Source organism: Chinchilla lanigera, unplaced genomic scaffold (genome assembly GCF_000276665.1).
Source record: "Chinchilla lanigera isolate Chin_1 unplaced genomic scaffold, ChiLan1.0 scaffold00004, whole genome shotgun sequence".
In the NCBI taxonomy this organism is placed as follows: domain Eukaryota; kingdom Metazoa; phylum Chordata; class Mammalia; order Rodentia; family Chinchillidae; genus Chinchilla; species Chinchilla lanigera.
In genome coordinates, this window is record NW_004955405.1 from 31859875 (window position 1) to 31881450 (window position 21576).

Consider the following 21576-nt stretch of genomic DNA (forward strand, 5'->3'; position numbering starts at 1 on the left):
GCCTGCGTGGCAAGCACAAGGTCCTGAGTTCAATTCCCACTACAAAAAAAGAGGTACAATAAAAAAAGACTGAAATGAGCCAGGTGTGGTGGTGCACACCTGTAATTCCAGCACTCAGGAGGCTGAGGCAGGAGGATCGTTGCGAGTTCAAGACCAGCCTGGGCTACAAAGTGAGCTCAAGGACAGCCTGAACTATAGCGAGACCCTGTCTCAAAAAGACAAAAAAAAAAAAACCTGAAATGAGGGGATAAATTTTGACATTGTTTCCTATTATTACAACTTCTAGAAACTTACAGTTAATAAAAGAATGAGTTTGATGGTCAGAGATCAGAGACTGAGTTTTCTTTTAAGATAAATCGCTAAAGTAATCTGCCCTGTATTAGTGGCCCTGGATATTCATTACTAAGCTCTGATATTTAGTGGTACTATGTTAGGTCACATTGCCATGCAAGGTAAAAGGAGGGCATGAGAGTTCTCCACCAAAATGTTTTTGTCTGCCTCAGGTTTGATGCTTGTTTGTATACCACTAATTTATTTTGAATGTTTGTTCTATTAATTTTTTAATTGTGCTATAAGCCCATACTGTATTCTTCCCGTGAACCTTTATTAGGAGGCCAGTCAGACTTACACACAGAGTCTGCACTGTTGCCAGAGATATTTAGTCTTTACCACCCAGGAGGATCCAATTAATGCTTTGCTTGCTTCCTTTTATACATGCACCATTGTAAAGTGAAATACTTCCTTTCCCCACTGTTACTTACCAGAATTCTATCCAGTGAATCAGCACAAGTCATAGTCCAATTTCTGTTGCTCATATCGTCCAGGGTTTGGCCAGAAGGAGCACATTCAAGCTGTACCTAAATCACTGTTTGAGCGCTTCTTATCTCTTCACCCCCACCTTGACATCAGCCAGGTTCTTGAGAAAACTCACTCCTTCTGGTGGACAATGGCATTTAGGAACCACTTCCAGGCAGGCATGGTGGCACACACCTGTGATCCCAGCACAGAGGAGGATGAGGCAGGAGGATTGATTGCTGTGAGCACAGGGCAAGCCAGGGCTATATAGCAAAGTCTTGTCTCGAAAGAAACCAAGCTCTGGTGCTCAATGTGCTTATTGCTGCTGGGTGCTTCTGCTTGTATCCCCTCAGCATGTGGCCAGAGCTGTGAGTACGTGTGCCGTGCAGACTCACACACATGTGGCTGTGTGTGTGGGTTACAAAGCAAACCATGAGCCACATGGCCCCTCTGGTTCGGTGTCTGTACTACATTCTCCCTCCTGGATGCGGAAAACGTGGATCCCATCCCCTTCGAAACGTTTACTGAATCCAGGGATGTAGCTCAGCGGCACAGCTCCAGCCTGGCAAGTGAGAGGTCATGAGTTCGATTCCCCGTACCAAAAAATTTTTTAAAATGTGCATCCAGTTGCTTCACTGACCACCTGACACACTCTGAGTCCCACTGCCGCTGCCTCCCTGCTGCGAGTCCTCCCACCTGGTGGCTCTTGCTGCCCACAGAGCCAGTGCCAGCTAGGACTCCTGCAGCGAGGTCCAGACCTTGCCATCCCTTACTGGCCCGACCCTCCCCACGCCTTTCCCCTCCACACATCCTGAGTTCACACCCACTGCCCCTCGCCACCTACAGGTTCCTGCCCATGGGCAACTATCCCGTGCCTCCTCTAATTCATATCTTACTTGATCATAACATTTACAGATATTCTTATACCAGGCATGGTGGCTCACACCTGTAATCCCAGCACTCAGGAGGCTGAGGCAGGAGGATCCATCCAAGTTTGAAATCAGCCTGGACTACATAGTCAGGCAAGACCCAGTCTGAAAAAAACACAGAGCTACATAGTGAACTCGAGGCCAGCTTGAACTATAGCACGAGACATTGTCAATAAATAAATCTTTTAATATTTATTTCATGAAGAACTAGGGTGTTTATATTCTCAAAACCGAAAAAGCCTAAAAAAAAGTAGGAATAACGTGAGGAGACTTCAGAGAATCCTTCCCCCAGCCACTGGATTCTTCTTCCTGTAGGGTTATCTACTTCCTCCAGTTGCACCTGCACCCTCTAGAGATTTTATGCCCTTATTAATAGAAACAAGTACTGGTATTATAACTTCATTACAGGGTATTATATGAACTATGACATATCTTACTCTTTCATATGACATTATATTCAGCTTTAATTAAACCAAGACTCTTAATGAATTCTTAGTGTTTTCAGTCCTTTCATATATTTCCCACTCCTGTAATCCCAGCTACTGTGGAGGCTGAGGCACAAAGATTACAAGTTTGAGGCCAGCCTAAGAAACTTAGTAAGACTGTGTCTCAAAATAAAATTTTTTTTGAAAAGGCTGGTATATCTGGGCATGTTGGCGCACACCTGTAATCCCAGCATTCAGGAGGCTGAGGCAAGAGAATCCGTGCAAATTCAAGGCCAGCCTGCACTACATAGCAAGACCCTCTCTCAAAAACACAAAAAATAACAACAATAAGAGGGATGAGATACAGCCGTATGGTCCAGCTCTTGCCCACTTCGTGGTGTGAGGCCATGGGTTCCCCCATTTGTAATTCCTGTTCTGACAACCGTTTATTCATATACTTGGTCCATTTTTTTGGTTGTCTCTTTTCTTCTGATTTGTAGGTGCTCTTTATATAAGGAAATGACCCCCTGTATTATAAAATGCAAATACTTTTCCTGGTTCTTCATGTAACTTCCAATTTTTCTTTACAATAAGTTTTTCCTCACAAAAATACTTTGTGGAGTTTTTTTTTTTCCCCCATTTGCATGTTCTAGATTTTTATGTCTTAGTTAGAACTTTTCAAATTTATTATATAAATTCTCTCATGATTTCTTCTAATACCTTTGTAGTTTTATATTTTTATATTGCCATTACTCAGGAATTACCATAAACTGCTGAAGTATATAGCTCAGTAGGCCCTGAGTTCAGTCCCAGCACCAAAAGAAACAATTGCCTTAGAAAAGAACCCCCAGATAATAATAGTTTCCTGTTACTAGAAATATCACAAGCTGGTCATAGTAATGCATGCCTGTAATACCTGGGAGGCTGACGCAGGAGGATCACTGCTAGTTCGAGGCCAGCCTGGGCTATAAAGTGAGTTCAAGGCCTGCCTGAGCTGTATAGTGAAACCTTGTCTCAAAAAGACCAAAAAAAAAAAAAAAATTAGAAATTCTTAACGTTCAGAACTTCCAGGGCCTTGCTCCTGAGCATGGTCCCCAGACTACTAGCATATAATGTCACTGGAAATTTGTTATGCACCCCTGACTTTTTAAAAACCTATGTGCAAGGGGCTGGGGATTTAGCTCAGCGGCAAAAGCGCCTGCCTGGCAAGCGCAAGGTCGTGAGTTCAGTTCCTGGTACCTGAAAAAAAAAAAAAAAAAAACCTGTGTGCATTTTAACAAGATCTGGTCATGACTATGCATATAAAATTGGAGAAATATAGCTTCAAGGCAGGAGTTCAGCAATTTGTTTCCTCCGAAAGACGGGAAAAGCAAGTATTCTGTTTTATATGCCAGCTGCTCCGCTTTTGGTGGTTGCTGGAGGGGGTGGTGTGAAGCAAGAAGCATGGCTGCTGCGTGTGAAAAGCCGTTTCCAGCAGTGCGGAAGTAGACTAGGAATCAAGGCTCCTAGTGCTCTGGTCGTGGTTCCCCTCTGTACTGCTGAACTTTTACCTTCGACACGTGCTTAGTAATCTAAGGTGTAAAACATTTTTTTGGGTTTGGTTTGGTTCTTGAGACAGGTTCTCACCATATAGTTAAGTTCAGGTGCTCCAGCACTGCCTACTTAGCAGACAGAGGCTCCCTGCAAAATGCGTCAAAGAAACTTCTCTCAGAGTTTAGGTTGACTCACATTGTAAATCTATTGGTGCTACTGCTAACTTTCGTATCACGTGCCTGTCTGCTTGCCTACCTGCCTGCCTGCCTACCTGCCTGCCTGCCTCTGTGTGTGTTTGGTGAGTGCCTATGGTACTAGAGGTTGACCCCAGCACCTTTGCACTGAGCTACATCCCCAGCCCTTTTTTTTTTCTTAGTTTGAGACAAGCTTTTGTCTACTTTGACAGGTTGCTCAGGCTGGCCTCGAATTTGAGATCCTCCTGCCTCAGCCTCCCAAGATGTGCACCACTACACCTGGCTAACTTTAGTATTTGTAGTTTTTATAGGTTAAAGAACAAGTTGGGCTATATAACTGACAAAGTAGTAGTGCCAAGGATATTTTTATTGGATGGTCACTCATTTTTATGTGGCCGCTCTCTCATTTATCTTTGAAGGCAAGCCTGAAGAGGCGTGTGAAAACCCACACTGCGCCGCAGCGCCCCCACTTCAGCACACTCTGCACATCGTGGACGAAGACCCGATCCCAGAGGAGCAGGTAAGGAAGTGCCTCTCCTTCCTCCCGGAGAGGAACCGCACACGAAGCGCTCGCCTAACCTGCTTTAAAGTGGAGCAGCTCATTGTTGATAGCTTAGTGAATGTGTTTCTACGGAGCTTCAAAATTAGCATCTTGTATTGAGTTTATACCAAACCACAGCCCTTAGTGCCTGCCATTTGAATTCACCGAATCCACCAGGGGATCATCTTATTATTTCTATCTAATTGTCCATTTCTTAGAGGCCTTTAACAGTGATTAAACACAAGCCAGGTGTGGTGCCACGCACCTGTAATCCCACTTGGGAGGCTGAGGCGGGAGGACTGCTGCAAATTTAAAGCCAGCCTGGGCTACATAGCAAGTTCAAAACCACGTGAACCTAATGAGACTGTCTTAAAACAAAACAAAAAAAGTGATTATAAACATAATGAATGTTAGTATATTGGCAAAGGTACCTCTGAAATACTGATACATTTTGGTCTCAGTAGTGGCTCACTTTATCAGTATATATGCAGAATCTCTGCGCACTTAACGTTTGTGTGGTTGACTGTGCACTATTATACCTCAGTGAGCGGGGCATGGTGGCACATGCCCATCAGCACTCGGGAGGCTGAGACAGGAGGGTTGCCTTGAGTGTGAGGCCACGCAGGGCTACATAATAATTTTAAGACCAGTCTGACTACATAGCGAGACCCTGTCTCAAAAAATATATACATATATATTATACCTCACTTTAAAAAACAGATTTTGGTGATTGCCTTAGGTATTGACAAAGATTTCTTTTGCTCAGTCTAATAAAAAGTTCCTTTCCTTGGAAAAATTATCTATTCAGTATTCCAGGTTGCAAACAGAAACTGATTTAGGTTAGTTTAACAGACACAATTTATTTAAACCATTAAGTAGCTGACGGCACCCTGCAGAGGGCCAGATAAGCAGGCTTATCCCTGGCTGGGCTTGACAGACCAAGGCGCTCAGAAGAGCCGTTCCAGCCGCAACCCTGTTGCTGAACCCGGGTGCAGGGCCTTGCCCTTGCCCCTGCAGTGCTGAGGGGTGAACCCACTTCAGAGCCACTCCCTGCGGACACATGCTCACCCCCATCTCTGGATGGATCCTCGGAGATGCAGCTCTGTGAATGCAGGGCTGAGTACAGCATCCGTGTCATTGGCCTGAACCGTATCTGCAGGGGTCGCTGGGTATGCGGATCTCCCAGTCCATGTCACAGAGGGGAACAGAGGAGAAGTGTCCTCTTACCCCAGCAGGCTTCAAAATTCCACGGAGTCAGAGGAAATGCAGATAGCTGTCCTAGGAAAAGCACCATGACCAAGCACCATGGCGCAGGCTATAATCCCAGCAGCCCAGGATCCTGGAACAGATGGATCTCAAGGTTGAGGCCAGCCCAGGCAACTTAGCAAAAATATAACAAAGGGCTAGGGTTGTAGCACAGTGCCGAGGCCCTCAGTTCAATCCCTATACCACTACCACCAAATCGCCAGCCCAGTGCCTCCTACTGGTTTGGCATAGCAGTAACTCTCTTAACCATGACGACACAGCGTGGTGCAGGAGTAGACAACCAGCCCTGGAAGTTGTTCAGCCTTCTCACCATGCTTTTCCATGTCTGCTGAGCGTTGTTTTAAGGAGCTTATATGTCTCTAGATGCTTGCAGATTTTTCCTGTCTTTTACCCGGCTGTACCCCCGTGACCCTGTGCCCACAGCTGGTCTCTGAGCCAGGCAGCTGTGAGTCAGCAGATGCTACTGAAAGACTGTGTGAAGTCAAATACTCGTGCTTTTATTCACTTGCAGGAGTTAGAAGCTTACGTAGACGATGTAGACGTGGACAGTGATTTCCGGAAGGATGATTTGTTTTACCTGTCTCAAGAAGACAAGGAAAGACAGAAGCAGGAGCAGGAGGAGTCCAAGCGGGTCCTGCAGGAGCTCAAGTCCGTGCTGGGCTTCAGAGCCTCCGAGGCGGAGAGGCAGAAGTGGAAGCAGCTTCTGTTCAGTGAGCATGGTGAGCACTGGCTTCGGAGAAACGGTGTTTCCTCAGAGGGGGCCTTCTGTTCCTGAACCAGAAATCTTGTTCGGACTGGAGAATTAATTCTTAAGGCGTTAATTCTAGGGCTGCACTAGGAAGCACTTGGTAATCACTGGTAGTCTTCAAGGAGCAGGACAGTCTGTCAAGGAGCACGTTGCTTGTGGCGCTATCTTCAAACCCAGAACGGCTCCCTTTCTGGTTTTATTAGCCAGCCCATCATAAGAATCCACGATACCCATTATTTTTTCCGCCATCCGTCTGGCAGATAGCCTCCCTGACTTAGGCTATTATGATCAGACCGCAGTTCTGCGGCTCCCTGCTGTTATTCATGGAGAGAATCCGTGCGGATGCAGAGCCCTTCCATCCTCTCTGCCTCTGCTGCAGCCCCTAAGGCTCCAGCCGCACTGCTGTCGCTGCTGTCTGCCCTGCAGGCCCTGGCCCTGGCCCTGGAGAGGCCCTGTGAGCAGGAAGGCAGGCAGGAGGGCCCTGGAGAAGTGGTAGTAAAGACCAGCTTCCTGTCACCTGCCTGTTTGCCTGTTGGGCCTATATAAGTTAGAAATAATGGTATTAGGTTTTAGCATTATTGTTTTCCGTGCATTCATTTTGTTTGTGGGGGGGGAATACTGGGGACAACCCAGAGCCTTTGAACTGAGCTATATCCCCAGCCCATTTTATTTTACTTTTAATTTTCAAACAGGATCTTGATAAATCATTAAGTTGCCCAGACTGGGCTCAAACTTGGCAGTCCTTCTGCTTCAGCCTTCCAGAACACAGATTACAGGTGTGCAACACCACACCTGACTTGTGTTCAGTTTTTCATCTCTGTAACTAAGCCACAAGCTTCTTCAGTAGGGGTTTGTTATCCCACAACAGCATTTATTCAGCAAGTTACTTATTCAGCAGGTAGCTATTGAGTACCTGCTACGTGCCAGGCTCCATCTACCGCTGTCTGCCTAGCATGTAGATGAGACACAGATGCCTGCTCCCCAGGGGTTTCTGTCCTGTCCCTTGTGCCCCCTTATGTGGGTCCTACACTCCCCTGCAATGAGCAACGGTCGTGAATATCAGCCAACTCCAGCATCGTACATTTGGTAAGAACTAGCAGATTCACAAACTACGAATGTGTATGAATCCTGAAAATAGCACTGTGTCTTCATTGCTCAGTATTTCCTTCTTATAGTTTTAAAATTACCCATTGACAGTATAGGCAAATCTGAAACGTGTCTCACTTTCAGGTATGTGCTTTTGAAACGGCCTGCAATACTGCCATGTAGTTTGTAAAAATAAGTACAAAGCTGTTGATAGCGTAAACTGCTTTTCCCTTGCCAATCCAGTCCACCTTCCAGAGCTGTTTTCGTCTCTGCCTACAGGGGTAAAGGCCGCATGGAATTAGAGAGGGACTGCACTGGAACCTGCCGTGGCCACTTTTTTCTGTGTTGCTGCTTCTCTAGTGGAGTTGCTGCAGCGTAGGGATGGCTCTTGGAAATGGACATGTTTTGCCAGTTTTTTAAATACACGCCAGCTCTTCAAGAAGCACTCCTTTCCTCCCGTCCTGCTTCATAATGTGTTGTATTGTACTAACCCCTCACGCTGGGAGGAGAGACGCCTCGCCAGCGACCCACTGCCTACTAACATCAAGAGGGGCTAAATCAAACTTCATTTCCTTGCAAGGACGCCTGGTGCCGTACGGATGCGTGTTGTATTTCTGTGCTATACCTTGTTCACTCGTGGGTCCTGAATGCACATTTACCTCGTTCGTGTTTTTCCGAGGCACTGCACATTGTGTAGATGTACGGCTTTCCTTCCGGTAGGGTCTTGTAGGTGGTTGGCAAGTAAGTCGAATTGTATGTTGCCCTCTCCCATGCTGTTTGAACTTGTAAACATGTAAATATATATGTTGAAGATATGATTATTTGGATCGCTTCAGGCATTTTACCTAATACATTCTGAGCGAAAACCATGCTGCTTACTCTTTCCTTATAGTGATTCTCATATTTCATGTGCATCAGAAGCAAGTAGCGGGCCTGTAAAACACAGCTGGAGCGGGCATTTCCAAGACCTGTCTAGGTGATAACTGACCCCGTGGGTTCAGGGACATTTTGGTGACCACTGCTTTTGAATAAGAAAATAGCACTGTATTACAGTGATTTCACTACAAAGTTTTATTAAGCTTTTATTTATTTATCGTTCTTTTAAAAAAAAAGCTGTGGGCAGTTTAAGTTAAATCATTGCTGGTCCTTAGTTATTATTTTTCTTTTTTCTTTTCTTTCCTTTCTCTGTTTCTTTCTTTGAAGCTGTGTTGAAACCCTTGTGTCCTGTAGATGCAATGGAACCCCTAAGTAATTCAGAGCCATCAATGAATTCAGATTTGGAAAAAGTCAGTCAAAACGGTGCCGAAGCGGAAACTAGTGAGCCCTCCGTAACGGACAGTGCAATAAGTAGGACTGAATATTCGTGCGGGACCCCTCCTGCCGGGGAGAACGCGGCCAGTCCCGCAGGCGGGGTCCTCTCCGAAGCGGCGGGAGAAAGCGCGTGCTTCCAGCGCGACAGCGAGGCCGAGCCCAAGCCTGAGCTGGAGCCGGAGCCGGAGCCCGAGCTCCGGCCGGCAGCACGGCACACACTGCAGCAGAGACTGGCCCGGCTGCAGCTCTCCCCGGAGCTCACCTTCACTGCCGGCCTTGCCGCCCAGGCGGCCGCCCGCTCGCTGTCCTTCACCACCATGCGAGAGCAGACTTTCGGCGACGAGGACGAGGAACAGGAGATGGAAGAAAACCCAGACGAGCCGGAAGGACAGCAAGAACGCGGGTGTACGTGAAGCGGTCTCAGCTAGTCCTTCCCAAGTGTCCTAGCTCCGAGACTGGAAGGGTGAAGCAGTGTGAGTTACTATGGGCAAAGCTAAGGTGTGAGCTCGCAGGGAGAACCCTGGTTTGAACGAGGGGTCTGAAATTAGTAGTTACCTGTAAATGGCAAATCATGTAGGAGAATAAGAAAAAGGTAAGGGCTCCTTGGCTTAAACGGGGATTTTATTTGTGGCACAACTGATAATCTGGTAATCCTTCCAGTACTTTTCATAAGAAATGAATTTACTATTTCTTGCCAGAATTTGCTGTCCTGAGGTGATCAGGATAATCCTGTCACAACAAGACCGTTTAGTATGACTTCTTTTTACTGTACCCTTGCAGTTAAGAACTACAGCTATTCTCAAGTTGTTTGTATTTTATTTTTTTGTTTATACCAACCTTCAAATAAGACACGGGCTCTGAATAAAAGAAAAATTAATTCATACAATTGACGTGTGCTGGGATTTGGAACTTCAAACAGGTTCACGATGTTTGGGTGTGATACATCTCTCCTGTCTCCCTGATCACATGTGAACTCCCTGGCTCATTTGAGATATGCTAACAGCCTCTAAGAGAAAACAGTATGCCACGTTGAGGAACATCCTTTCAATTATTTGTTGTCACTTCTTCCATTCCTGTTACAAGAGATGACACAAAAGTGAGAGAGACCCTGGTGGCCAAAGCCCCACCTCACCTTGGCAGACTGTTTTTTTTGTTTGTTTTTATTCTGAGACAGGGTCTCACTGTGTTGCTCAGGCCGGCCTTGAACTCACTATATAGCTAGACTGGCCTCCAATTCCTGGTGATGCTCCTGCCTCAGCCTCTGGAGTGCTGGGATTACAGGTGTGTGCCGCCATACCTGGCTAGCAGACTGATCTTTATATCAGTTTTCCTAGAGTTAAATGTGTGCTTTTACTATGAGCAGGTCACAATGCTGCTATTTTCTAGCCCTGCCACCTTACTGGGGCTCAGGAAACCTGTGGGCTTTGTGGAAGGCATCCCTGTCTCCTTAGTAATCCATTTACAAACTACCTCTTAGAAGGGACTGCTTTCCGCATCAGTGTCGGGACTGCGTTTTCAGAGTGACACTTGCAGGAGCATCCTGCCCCTCCTGCGTACTGACGTGCTCGTAGACATCACTGGGACAGCAGAGGAGGAGCGCATGCGCTGCTGCTGTCCTCCAAAGGAAACGACGTGGTGAATCAAGATTCTCTAGATTAAGAAACACATTCGAATGTCTGAAACTTAGCACTTTTGTGAGTAAATTTGCTTACATTAAAGCAATTTTTTGAATAACTATTTTTTATCCTAAGGAAAAACTTGGTTCTGCTTTGTATAAATAGTAGTGGTCTTTGAACCATAAATGATTTGCCTTTTGCTTGAATTCTGGGCGTTAACATAATTAGCCTCTCATGCAATATCTTAGGTTGCACCTTTGTCAAGGAAAAAGAACCTTCCTGTTATAACTGACTTCCCTAAATAATCCTTAGTTTGCTTTCTCACTTGTTAGTTTGCCCACTCCATTTTCCTTTGGATTTAGAAGATGTAATTATGGAGAAATGTCATAATCTCTCTAACCTATAACCTTACAGGAAGAATTAGAATTTAATAATTTTTTGTTCCTTTATTATATTTTGTTTCTATTCCAGTTTGGGGAAAATATCCTCATATAGTGTGTTAGTTTTATTCACTGCTCTCTGAGGTGATTGGACAAAATACTATCTCCTCTGTGAAAAATTCCTTGACTAAATGCTCTTATGGTATTCTGTGCCATTGTTTCTCAGTTATTTTAGTGGAGTATCTGCACCAGAATAAACTAAAGGTCTCATTTTTTAAATGCAGATTTCAGGCCATACTCTCTGTAATTCTTATTTTGGAATGATACCCAGCTAATGTTTATGCCCAATAAAATCTAAAAATCACTGTCTAGCACTTTGTTCTTACCACAAACACCTTAGGAAATAAACGTTAACCAACAGGACAGTGTCGTGTAAGTAGGTGTTCATGTTCATTACTTTTCTAAGAATATTTTACTTTTTCCTATCAGGTTCTGACTAGTTTTAATAACTACCATTCTACATCCAGAAGAAGCCCTCTAGGGAAACATTTTGTGGAGGAAACTGACAGTTATACTTTGCAAATTTCACACTATTGTTTGGACAGTTTAATTCTTGTTAAATGTAGCATCTTGACAGCTTCTGATACAGACATTGCTGCTATAGTTTGTTTTCCAGGACCAGTCTAGTTCTCCAAGGAAGGAGGCATGGGAACGGCCATTCGGGTCACTGTGGAAGACAGGACTTTGGGCCTTTGTCAACCTACAGATAGGACAGGCAGGCAGAGAGCGATCAGGCCCACAACCCCTTGGTCAGCATCTCTTGCCAGTCTCTTGCAGTCCGCAGGCCTGGGAGATAGCTCAGCAGCACAGTGCCTGCCTGGCAAGCCCAAGGTCCTGAGTTCGGTTTCAGTACCAAAAAAAAAAAAGATTTGGAATCCTCTGCTTGTTTTCACAAGTCCTATATGTTATCTGCCTTTATACTGAAGCCTTCCTAAGAAGTACAGCAATTGTGCTCACAAGTCCGAGCGTGGATACATTACTCACGTCTCCATTCTTAAATTACTAGAACAATCAAGGCCAGAGAAAGACATTCAGGCTTTCCTATAGAGGAGGCTAGAGTTTTCTCAGATTTACTCTATTCAAGCAGCTGACCTAGTAATGTTGAGTGGGATAGGGTAGCCCCAGCAAAACACAAATTCTCTGAATTGCTAAATGACATTTGCTCCTTCTCAGAAGATATCAAAAAGGAAATAAAACTTTTGAGACTAAAAACAAGATCTGACTGTAAATATGTCAGAATGGCGCTGGGGATATAGCTCAGTGGCACAGCCTGCCTGGCAAGCACAAGGTCCTAAGTTTGATTCCTGGTATAAAAGTAAATAGATAAATAAATATGTCAGAGTAGTGTATCTCAGCTAAATCATTGTTCAACTAAAGTAAATCTCAATCTACAAATATTGACTTATTTTTCCAGTTTTATTTATAGAAATGTGCAGTTTGTGCTTAGATTAGAATATGAAGGTGCAAATATTTTAGGAGAGAAAATACAGGGAAAAAACCCCAGACCATTCATTCATCTGTTGGGTAGGGGATACAGCTCAGCAGTACAAGCACCTGCACGGCAAGCACAAGGTCCCGCGTTCGATTCCCGGTACCAGGAAAAAAAGAAACAGTCATTCATCTGTCACCATCAACAGGTGATTGACTTGAATCAGTGAGTTCTCCAGGCAGCTGGGAAAACCCACTGACTCATTCCATCCCACAGCTTAATGACTAAGTGCACTTCTCCTTTCTGACTGCTTCTAGAGTCACACAATGTGCTTTCCCTTTTCTTTGTCAACTGCAGGAGTCTCAGCCCCGCCCCTGGGTGGTCAATGACTGGGTGACCCGAGCTGGCGTTGGCATTGGCGCGCGGCGCTTCACATATAACCACACAGTGCTGTGCTTTCTGAGCTGTCTGTGTCTCACGATCTCCGTATCTTCCCTTACCATCAGCTGTCCCTTGCCGCTGTCTTGTGTGCCTGCCTCCTGCACTAGGTCCTCCACTTGCTGCTTCGGACCTGCTGCGGACTGAAACCCGACTGCCTCGCTTGCTGGAGTTGAGTCTAAAGGAAGAGTAAGTAACGAACAGGCTGAGGGCTTTCCTGGCAGTGAAATGCATGGACTGTGTGGTACCTGTGTGGCTGCTAACATTCCTTTGTTTGCCTTAAAAACGTGCTAAAAATACTTGCTTGAATATGTGACCGCCATGTATCGGACTGACTAATCTGCTTTTGTGTATTGATGTTTCTAGGACTCTCCACTAATGAATTCAACTGTAAAAGGACATGTGACTGTCATCTTTGTATAAGTCATTGGTATATTTCAGGAGCGTTAAATATTTTGTTTTTGTTCATTCGTTCTTAGTTCATACAGCGGTTTAAAACTTACCGGATTATTCGTGTGACTTCAGCTTTGCTCCCCAAGACTCATTCTGAAACTACTGGATGGAGGCTGAGTGTGGCTGACTGGGGAAGAACAGGCTGACCTGACTATGTGTGAGGGATCAGTAGGGTATTACCGGGAGTGATCATCCCAGGTGGCCCTGTTTTCTACTGAGCGAGAGCTTCTTTCAGCATTTACATTTTTTGGAATAACTTCTGAACAAGTCTTTACAAAAGCCATGTGCACTGCTGTCTTCTTGAGCAATGTACCAAGTACACTTTAATATTTTATATTGAAATGGCCATTACTAACATTACTGATTATGCCCTGGTAGGTGAACACTGAGAACTATTTCTCCCCACACTAAATCACTGCATTTGGCTGTGCCTATTTGAGTTTTCCTGTCTTTGTTTTTAACAGTTGTGCTGATTCCTCCACTAACGTCCCTGCTTGCTCAAGTGTGCGTGTGACGGTGGCCTTTCTCCACATTCCTTTTTTTTCTTTTTTTTTTTTTTTTTGAGACAGGGTTTCCCTATGCCGTTCAGGCTGACCTTAAACTTACAGCAGTTCTCCTGCTTCAGCCTCCGGAGTGCTGGGATTAGAGACGTGGGCCACCGTCTGCACTGTCTTAATGCACCTTCTGATCTGCTTTGGTTTCGAACAGCAGGTGACAAAGCTAGTTAGAACTGCGTGTAAACTAAGAGTAAACAGACCCAGTGAGACCAGGAGTGCGCTGTGCACGAGTGAATAGACTTTCATGACGTCTGTTAGTCACTGCCTGTTAAGTTGTTCTCTTTAATCCGTGAAGTCCCTGGACTCGGTACTTGTTCTCAAAATATAAGAGTTGTTGTTGTGCAAGGGGTCCATTTCGTTTCATACTTTCTCTGAGGTTAGTTCTCTCCATCATCTGTTGGCTGTGATTAAAACCAGCCCATTCAAGTGAGCGTTTCTATAGTATTTTCTATTTGGATTGGAAAGTACATGCTGCCAAATGTATTTGGCTTTTTTTTTCTTAAGACAAAAGGATCTTCATTTCCAAGACCCAAAGTAGATCAAGCCCTGAAAAAGAAGAAGACATTCAGTATCGATATCACAGAGGTCTGCAAATAAGATCTGTAGACTCTAGGCAACTGTACCACAAGAATTTGTTCTTTGATATGTGACTTCTTCAGGTAGTATCTTCATTTTCTTTCTTTCTTTCTTTCTTTTTTTTTGAGACAAGCTCTCACTTTGTAAGTTCAGACTGGCCTGGAGTTCCCAAACTGGCCACAAACTCACAGTAATTAACGCTGGGCGTGGTGGCGCTCGCCTGTAATCCCAGCACTCGGGAGGCTGTGGCAGGAGGATCGTCGTGAGTTTGAGACCAGCCTGGGCTACAAAGTGAGCTCAAGACCAACCTGAACTGCATAGTGAGACCCTGTCTCAAAAAGACAAAAAAAAGAAGAAAAAAAACAAAAACAAAAACACAGGGATCCTTCTGCCTCAGCCTCCTGAATGCTAGGATTACAGACGTGTGCCACCACACCCAATTAATATCTTTATTTTCATTCATCTGAAGAAAATATATTTTAAAAGCTTATCAAAAGTTATCAGTGTTCAATCTATGGAGATTAGGTATTGATAGACTAAACTGAATGACTAAATTCCCTCTATCATTCTATATTTGGTGTACAAATTACCATTTAATATGGGGAACAATCTAACAGATGTCTTCTTCTATTCTTTTTTCATTTTCCTTTGATTTGATTTTTGAGACATGGTCTTACTATGTAGTTCAGGCTGGCCTTGAACTCACTCTGTTGTCCAGGCTGGCCCCCAACTCACATTAGTCCTCCTGCCTCAGCCTCCTGGGTCCTAAGGTAACAGGTGTGCACCACCACACCTAGCTTGGTTTCCTGAGGCTGCCATTACAGAAGAAATAGTCAGGGAGCTAAGCCTAGGTTGGTGCAACCAGGAGAAAGCTTCTCCTGGATATAACCATGAGAGGAAAGCAATTCTACTCAGGTATCATCGACAGAAACTAAAAAGAGGATGAACTGATCCCAGGATCACACATGCACAAGTTTAACTGGAGTCCAGAAGACATGCTTGCTTTCATGCATATATTCAACTGTGTGATCCATTAAAATACATGTGCTACCTTTAAATGCTCTCCGTTTTAATCTTAGCCTGTCAACAAACTGGTACTTACTGAAATTGGCAACACGTTATTGTGACAGAACAAAATTTAAACTATGGATACTTCTAACTATGCTCTCTTTAAAAATGAGTAGTCCATGAGATATGGTTGTAGAAATATATATTTCCTCTCAGATTTCTATCTTAAGAGTTTCTTAAAGTATGGATCATTTTACTACTTTATGTTTTCTATTTCTCAGTTTTGCAGACCTGGTGGTGCATACCTGTAATCCCAGTGCTTGGAAGGCTGAGACAGGAGGATTGCCATGAGTTTGAGGCCAGCCTGGACTACATAGTGAGTTCCAGACTGGACAACACAGTGAGACCCTGTCTCAAAAAAAAAAAAAAAAAAGAAAGAAAAGAAAAGAAAAGCTGGGCATGGTAGCGCACACTTGTAATTCCAGCACTCGGGAGGCTGAGGCAGGAGGATTGCTCTGAGATTGAGGCCAGCCTGGGCTACACAGTGAGACCATGTCTCAAAAATAAAAAATTTTTTTTTTCTTTTTCAATTTTATAGTGTTTCTTAAAAGTTGAACTTTTTTCTAAAATTAAAGCATGTCTTTTACAGATTTACTTTTGTAATAACCTAAACAACGGCATGACCTTTACTGACCTTCCTAACTAACTCTTAAGGAAATGAATGCGTTTCTGAGTCACGGTGTTCTGCATGTCCTCATACCGGTCTGTGCCTTCTGTCCACCCGGGACTGAAATGACGCCTCCTGTGCACAGTGCTGCGGATGGCCACGGCCACCGGCGCAGCCCGGAGCTGTAGGGGTGCGGCGCCAGAAGCCACCCGAGCTGCAAGCGCTCCTGAGGAGTTTGGTTCTGTTTGGGTTTGTTCTAGGTATGGTCCCAGGGATCCCAGATCCAACCAGGCCCCTGGGCCTATCCTAGAACCAACCTAAGCCCGCGCATCACTCCTGACCGCCAGGAGCGCCAAGACAGAAGACGCCGAGCCCGCCAAGCGCCGCACCCGGCCCACGCCCAGAGCGTTCAGTCCTGCGCCCAGCTGTCTCGCCAGCTCCCCCGCCTGGCCCTCGGCAGGCATTGATCCCCACAGTAGAAATGCTGCGTGTTGACTACTAACCACCAGCGAGGAAAGTGCTTGTGATTTTTACTATCAGATAATCAATTAAAATGTCTCTTTTTAGCAGAAGCAATTTAACCACAAAAAAAGTTAGCCAGGCGTGGTGATGCAGGTCTGTAATCCCAGCACTCAGGAGGCTGAGGCAGGAGGATCGTTGTGAGTTCTGCCCCCAGATAACCCTCCTCCAAAATTGATGGGTTTTGTTTTCCTAAGCCCTTCCTACTCTACAGCATGGCATCGGGCTTGCATAACTGAGTCGGCCTTCCCCGCTTCCGAAGGGCACACGGGTGGCCTTCTGGCGCCAGGGCTGAGTACTTGCTGGACCTGTTGTCTGTAAGCCGAGAGGTCTTTCCCTTCCATCTCACCCTAAACCTGCCCGACTTCTGGCTTCCGGTAGAGGCTCGTTCCGTGGATGAAAACAGGCAGGGCAGACCGGTTAAGACCTTAACCGATTCTACATCACTGTTGTGTAGAAGAGGTTTACCGGGTGTATTTTCACTCCTGGCTGTTCCGGAACTGTAAATATTCTGACATAGTAAGTTCACCAGCTGGCCTCCTCCTGGCCGTGGCACTGGCATCGTCACGTTTCTCTGTTTAATTGGAAGACAGGATTTCGGAAAAGGCACAAAAGGGCGCCCCAGAGCATATACTTTTGGCAGCGCCGGCTCCTGCTTCAGAGCAGTCTGGGGTCACCGTGACTGAACCAGACCTGCGTGGGGCAGGACGAGACTGGGTGTCCCTCTGGGGTTGACACCCCAGCGTTAGGGGAGCGGTCCCCCCTTCAGCAGCCAGTGGTCCGTGTGGGTGGGGTGCTGCCACACCAGTCACGCAGAGACTACAATCTGATGTTCACCCTCCCCTGCGTGTGCTCTGCATAGGGCTTTCCTGTATCTGTGTACTCAGCCGGGAGCCCGGGGAACTATTTCTTGACAGCCTGAAATGAAGGTGAGCCTGGGGTTTCCATAGATACGTGTGGTCAGTATCTGGGGGGGTATCTGTCCATTCCCCTCCCTCACTCCTTCCCACTCCCTGCTAGAACTGAGGATTGAACCAAGGGCTTTACATGCAGCGACATCCCCAGCCCTTTATTCTTTATTTTGAGACAAGGTTCCGCTAAGTTGCCCAGGCTAGGCTCAACCTTGTGATCATCCTCCTGCTTCAGCCATCTACTGTGCTAAATTAAAGGTTTGCACCGCCACACCCAGCTGCACTTTGTTTTTTGGACAGGATCCCACTATGTAGTTCAGGCTGGCCCTGAACTCACTATGTACCCTGGAATTTATAGTGATCCTCCTGCCTCAGCCTCCCAAGAGCTGGGATTACAGGCATGTGCCACTATGCTCAGCCCAGCTGTGATCTGTTAACATTTTTAATTATGAACACTGAACATGGGAATGTGTGGGCTGTTTAAGGAGTTATGCTTCTTTATAAGGTCTACCTTCAACTGGGTGTGGTGGCACACACCTGTAATCCCAGCACTAGGGAGGCTGAGGCTGGAGGATCACCATGAGTTGAGACCAGCCTGGACTACACAGTGAGACCAAAAATAAATAAATAAAGTCTGCCTTCAGGCTTATGGTGCAGCTCAGTGGGGGAGCACTCACCTACTATACACAAGGCCCTGGGTTTCATCTGCATTACCACGAAAGAATTAATAGAATTAAATACACATACACAGAATTTGAGACTACTCAGAGACACTTTAGTTTTGACTTTTTGATCACTGTGTTTTATATTAGAACTAAATATTTCCTAACTGTCCCTAAACACTTGAGATTATAATCTTTTGGAATTATAAAAATACCATAAAAGTTACCATCTTGACTATTTCTTAAGTGTACAGTTTAAAAGTTTAAATATTCACATTCACGTGGTAGTGAAATCTCTGCAACTTTCTGTGTAATTCAAGGCGCATGCCCGACAGATACCGAGCCCTGTCTAATATCCCCAAGCCTGCAGCTGCCACTGTGCTTTCTGGCACGTGCTCCAGTCCGTCTCACTGTCGCCTGTGGCGGGGTCCCCTGTCTTCCTGCGGCCGGTGCTCCACCTGTGTAACGTATCTGTCCGTCTGCCCTCTGTTGGTGACATCTGGGTGGCCCCTGCCTCTCAGGCCTTATCTGTAATGGTGCTATGGATGTGGTGTGCAGATGTCTTTTTATAAACTGCAGGATTTTATTCATCGTCTCTGTATTTTATCACATCAGTTTTTGGTCAGCTATTTTAAAAGAATTACCAAGAAGCCAACTGTAGGTTTGCATATGGCTGTACTGTATTACTGTCCCTCCTAAGTTTAACATGTCATTAATAAAAGCTGCACTTCCTTGTATCTTCTGTGTGTGTTCCTCCCCCCCCCCCCCCCCGCTTTGCAACATGATTAATAGCAAAAAGGGAAAAATCCTCTTTCTCTCCCATTACAGTCTTTTTCAGCATTATGGAGAGAGAGGGAGATGGAGCCAAGTGTGGTGGCACACACCTGTAATCCCAGCACTCAGGAAGGAGGGTCGCTGTGAGTTTGAGGCCAGCCTGAGCTACTCCGTGATATCATCTCAAAAATAAGGATAAAATAAATTTTAAAGAAAGATGGCAGCTGTCCAGGAAAGCCTTTCCTTCATAGCCCAACTTTGGTTTGTTCACTTCCGTACCTCAAATGACTTCTCAGAGTGAAACCTGTTTAGATTTGCATCATACCATTCCCACTGGATGGGATCTACAACCGCTACTGACTGATTTGAGCTCCCGACAAGAACACCTGCGCCACAGGAGGGCGTTTTGCCCAGCACCTCCTGCACTTCTGGGAACACCCCGGGCAGCCAGCACAGCTCCTGGACCAACTGCTGGCCAAAGGGAAGGTGGCCTTCTTTGAACTGAACTTTAAACCACCCCTTTCCAGAAAAGATCTGATGCCAGGCGTAAATATCCAGAAGGGCAAATTTCTAAACTTGGCCCTCATGGGACATTTTCCAATTAAAAGTGAAAGCTAGGCGTGGTGGCACACACCTGTGAGCCCAGCACTCAGGAGGATCACAAGTTCAAAGCCAGCCTGGGCTACACAGTGACAGCCTGTCAAAAACACAGAAATAAGGAAATGAAAGTAGAAAGAAAGTAGGCTGTGTTATTCTAGGTCTTTTCTGGCTCCACATGAATTTCAGGAATGTTTTCGCTAGGTCTGTGAGTTATGTTAATGGTATTTTCATTGGGATTGTATTAAATCTGTATAGCAGTTTTGGGAGTATGGCCATTTTCACTATGTTGGTTCTTCCTATCTGAGAACAAGGAATATCTTTCCATTTTCTGATATGCTCCTCAATCTCCTTTTTTAGGGTACTTGTAACTTTCACAGATTTTTTTTTTTTTGACACAGGGTCTCGCTATGCAGTTCAGGCTGGTCTTGAGCTCACTTTGTAGCCCAGGTTGGTCTCAAATTTGCAACTCTCCTCCTGCCTCAGCCTCCTGAGTGCTGGGATTATAGGTGTGCGCCAGCATGCCCAGCTCACTGTACCGATCTTTTACATCCTTTATTAAATTGATTCCTAAGTATTTCATTTTTTTGGATGACATCGTAAAGGGTGTGCTTTCCCTACTTTCTCTCCCTGAGTTTGTTGCTTGTGTATAGGAATGCTAATGACTTTTCAGTGTTAATTAACTTTGTGTCCTGCTACACTACTGAACTTGTATATTAAATCCAAAAGTCTTTTGGTGGAGTTCTGGGGATCTTCTATGTAGAGTATCATTTTGTCTGCAAATAATGATAATTTAACTTTTTTCCTATCCTTATCCCTTTTATTTTTTGTTCTTGTCTAATTGCTCTGACTAGTGTTTCCAAAACTATATTGAGAATATGCAAAAGCAATTCTGGATAACAAAGGCAAATCAGAAGGCATCACAATCTCTGACCTGAAATTATACTATAAAGCTACTATGATAAAATCAGCATGGTATTGGCAAAAAACACAAGCCTGAGGATCAGTGGAACAGAACAGAAGATGCAGATGCAACTCCAAACACACTCAGCCACCTTATCTTTGACAAAGGAGCCAGACATGTTCACTGGAAGATAGTCTCTTTAATAAATGGTGCTGGAAAAACTGGCTTTCCACATGCTGAAGACTAAAACTAGACCCATATCTATTACCATGCACTAAACTAAAGTCAAAATGGATCAGGGATCTAAATATTAAAATAGAAACACTAAATAGAAGAGAAAGTAGGTAGAAGTCTCAAAGCATCAACAAATGGGATCTCACCTTACTAAAAACCTTTTGCATAACAAAAGAAATCCCCAACAAAGTGAAAAGACAACCCATAAAATGGGAAAAAATTTATAGGCCGGTTGTCCCACAGATAAAGGACTTATATCCAGAACATGAAGAAGTGAAAAAAAGTCAGACACCCAAAGTTCAAAGACTCAGGGGTGGGGATATAGCTCAGTGGTACAAGCGCCTGCCTGGCAAGTGCAAGGTCCTGAGTTCGATTCCCAGTACCAAAAAAAATTTTCAAAGACCCAATCCAAAAGTGGGCATCAGGGATGAATAGGCACTTCTCAGATGAAGAAATACAAATTACAAATAAATACATGAAAAAATGTTCAACATCATTGGTCATTCCAGAGATGCAAATAAAAACAACACTGAGATTCCATCTCACCCCAGAAAGAATGGCTTTCATCAAAAAGTCAACTGATAATAACAAATGCTTGGAGTGGCTGTGGAGAAAAATGAACCCATCTCTACTGTTGGTATAAGTGCAGACTGGTACAACCTCTGTGGAAATCAGTCTGGAGATTCCTTAAAAAACTGAGATTGGAGGTCCCATTCCAACCAGCTATTCCCTTTCTGGGTATCTTCCCAGAAGAATTAAAAGCATCATACCACAGTGATATACCTGCACCCATGTTTATAGCAACACAATTTGTAATAGCTAAGTGTTGGAAACAACCCAGACGTCCATCTACCGAAGAATGGATAAAAAAGACGTGGTATTTTTTTTTTTATAATGGAGTACGACTCAGCCATAAAGAATGATAACATGGAGTATTTTATAGGTAAATGGAGGCAACTCAAT

General features: G+C 44.8%; 2 protein-coding genes across 5 annotated transcripts in view; one reads left to right on the forward strand and one right to left on the reverse strand.

Moving 5' to 3' along the window:
- The window catches only part of Vezt (vezatin, adherens junctions transmembrane protein), a gene marked incomplete in the record, with an annotated part of 67643 nt that extends 57929 nt beyond the window's left edge, over window positions 1–9714 (forward strand). For 3 of the 4 annotated variants that reach the window (XM_013518452.1, XM_013518460.1, XM_013518455.1), the window contains 3 exon segments: window positions 4296–4396; window positions 6195–6402; window positions 8721–9714. In XM_013518452.1, the coding sequence (XP_013373906.1) occupies window positions 4296–4396; window positions 6195–6402; window positions 8721–9241 (830 nt within the window). 4 annotated transcript variants of the gene reach the window in all.
- A 4066-nt stretch (window positions 9715–13780) lies between these two features.
- The window catches only part of LOC102028375 (uncharacterized protein C3orf20-like), a 47507-nt gene continuing 39711 nt past the window's right edge, over window positions 13781–21576 (reverse strand). The window contains exon 16 of the mRNA XM_013519489.1: window positions 13781–14307. Coding sequence (XP_013374943.1) covers window positions 14301–14307 — 7 coding nt within the window. The 3' untranslated portion in view covers window positions 13781–14300. The remainder of the gene's footprint in view (window positions 14308–21576) is intronic.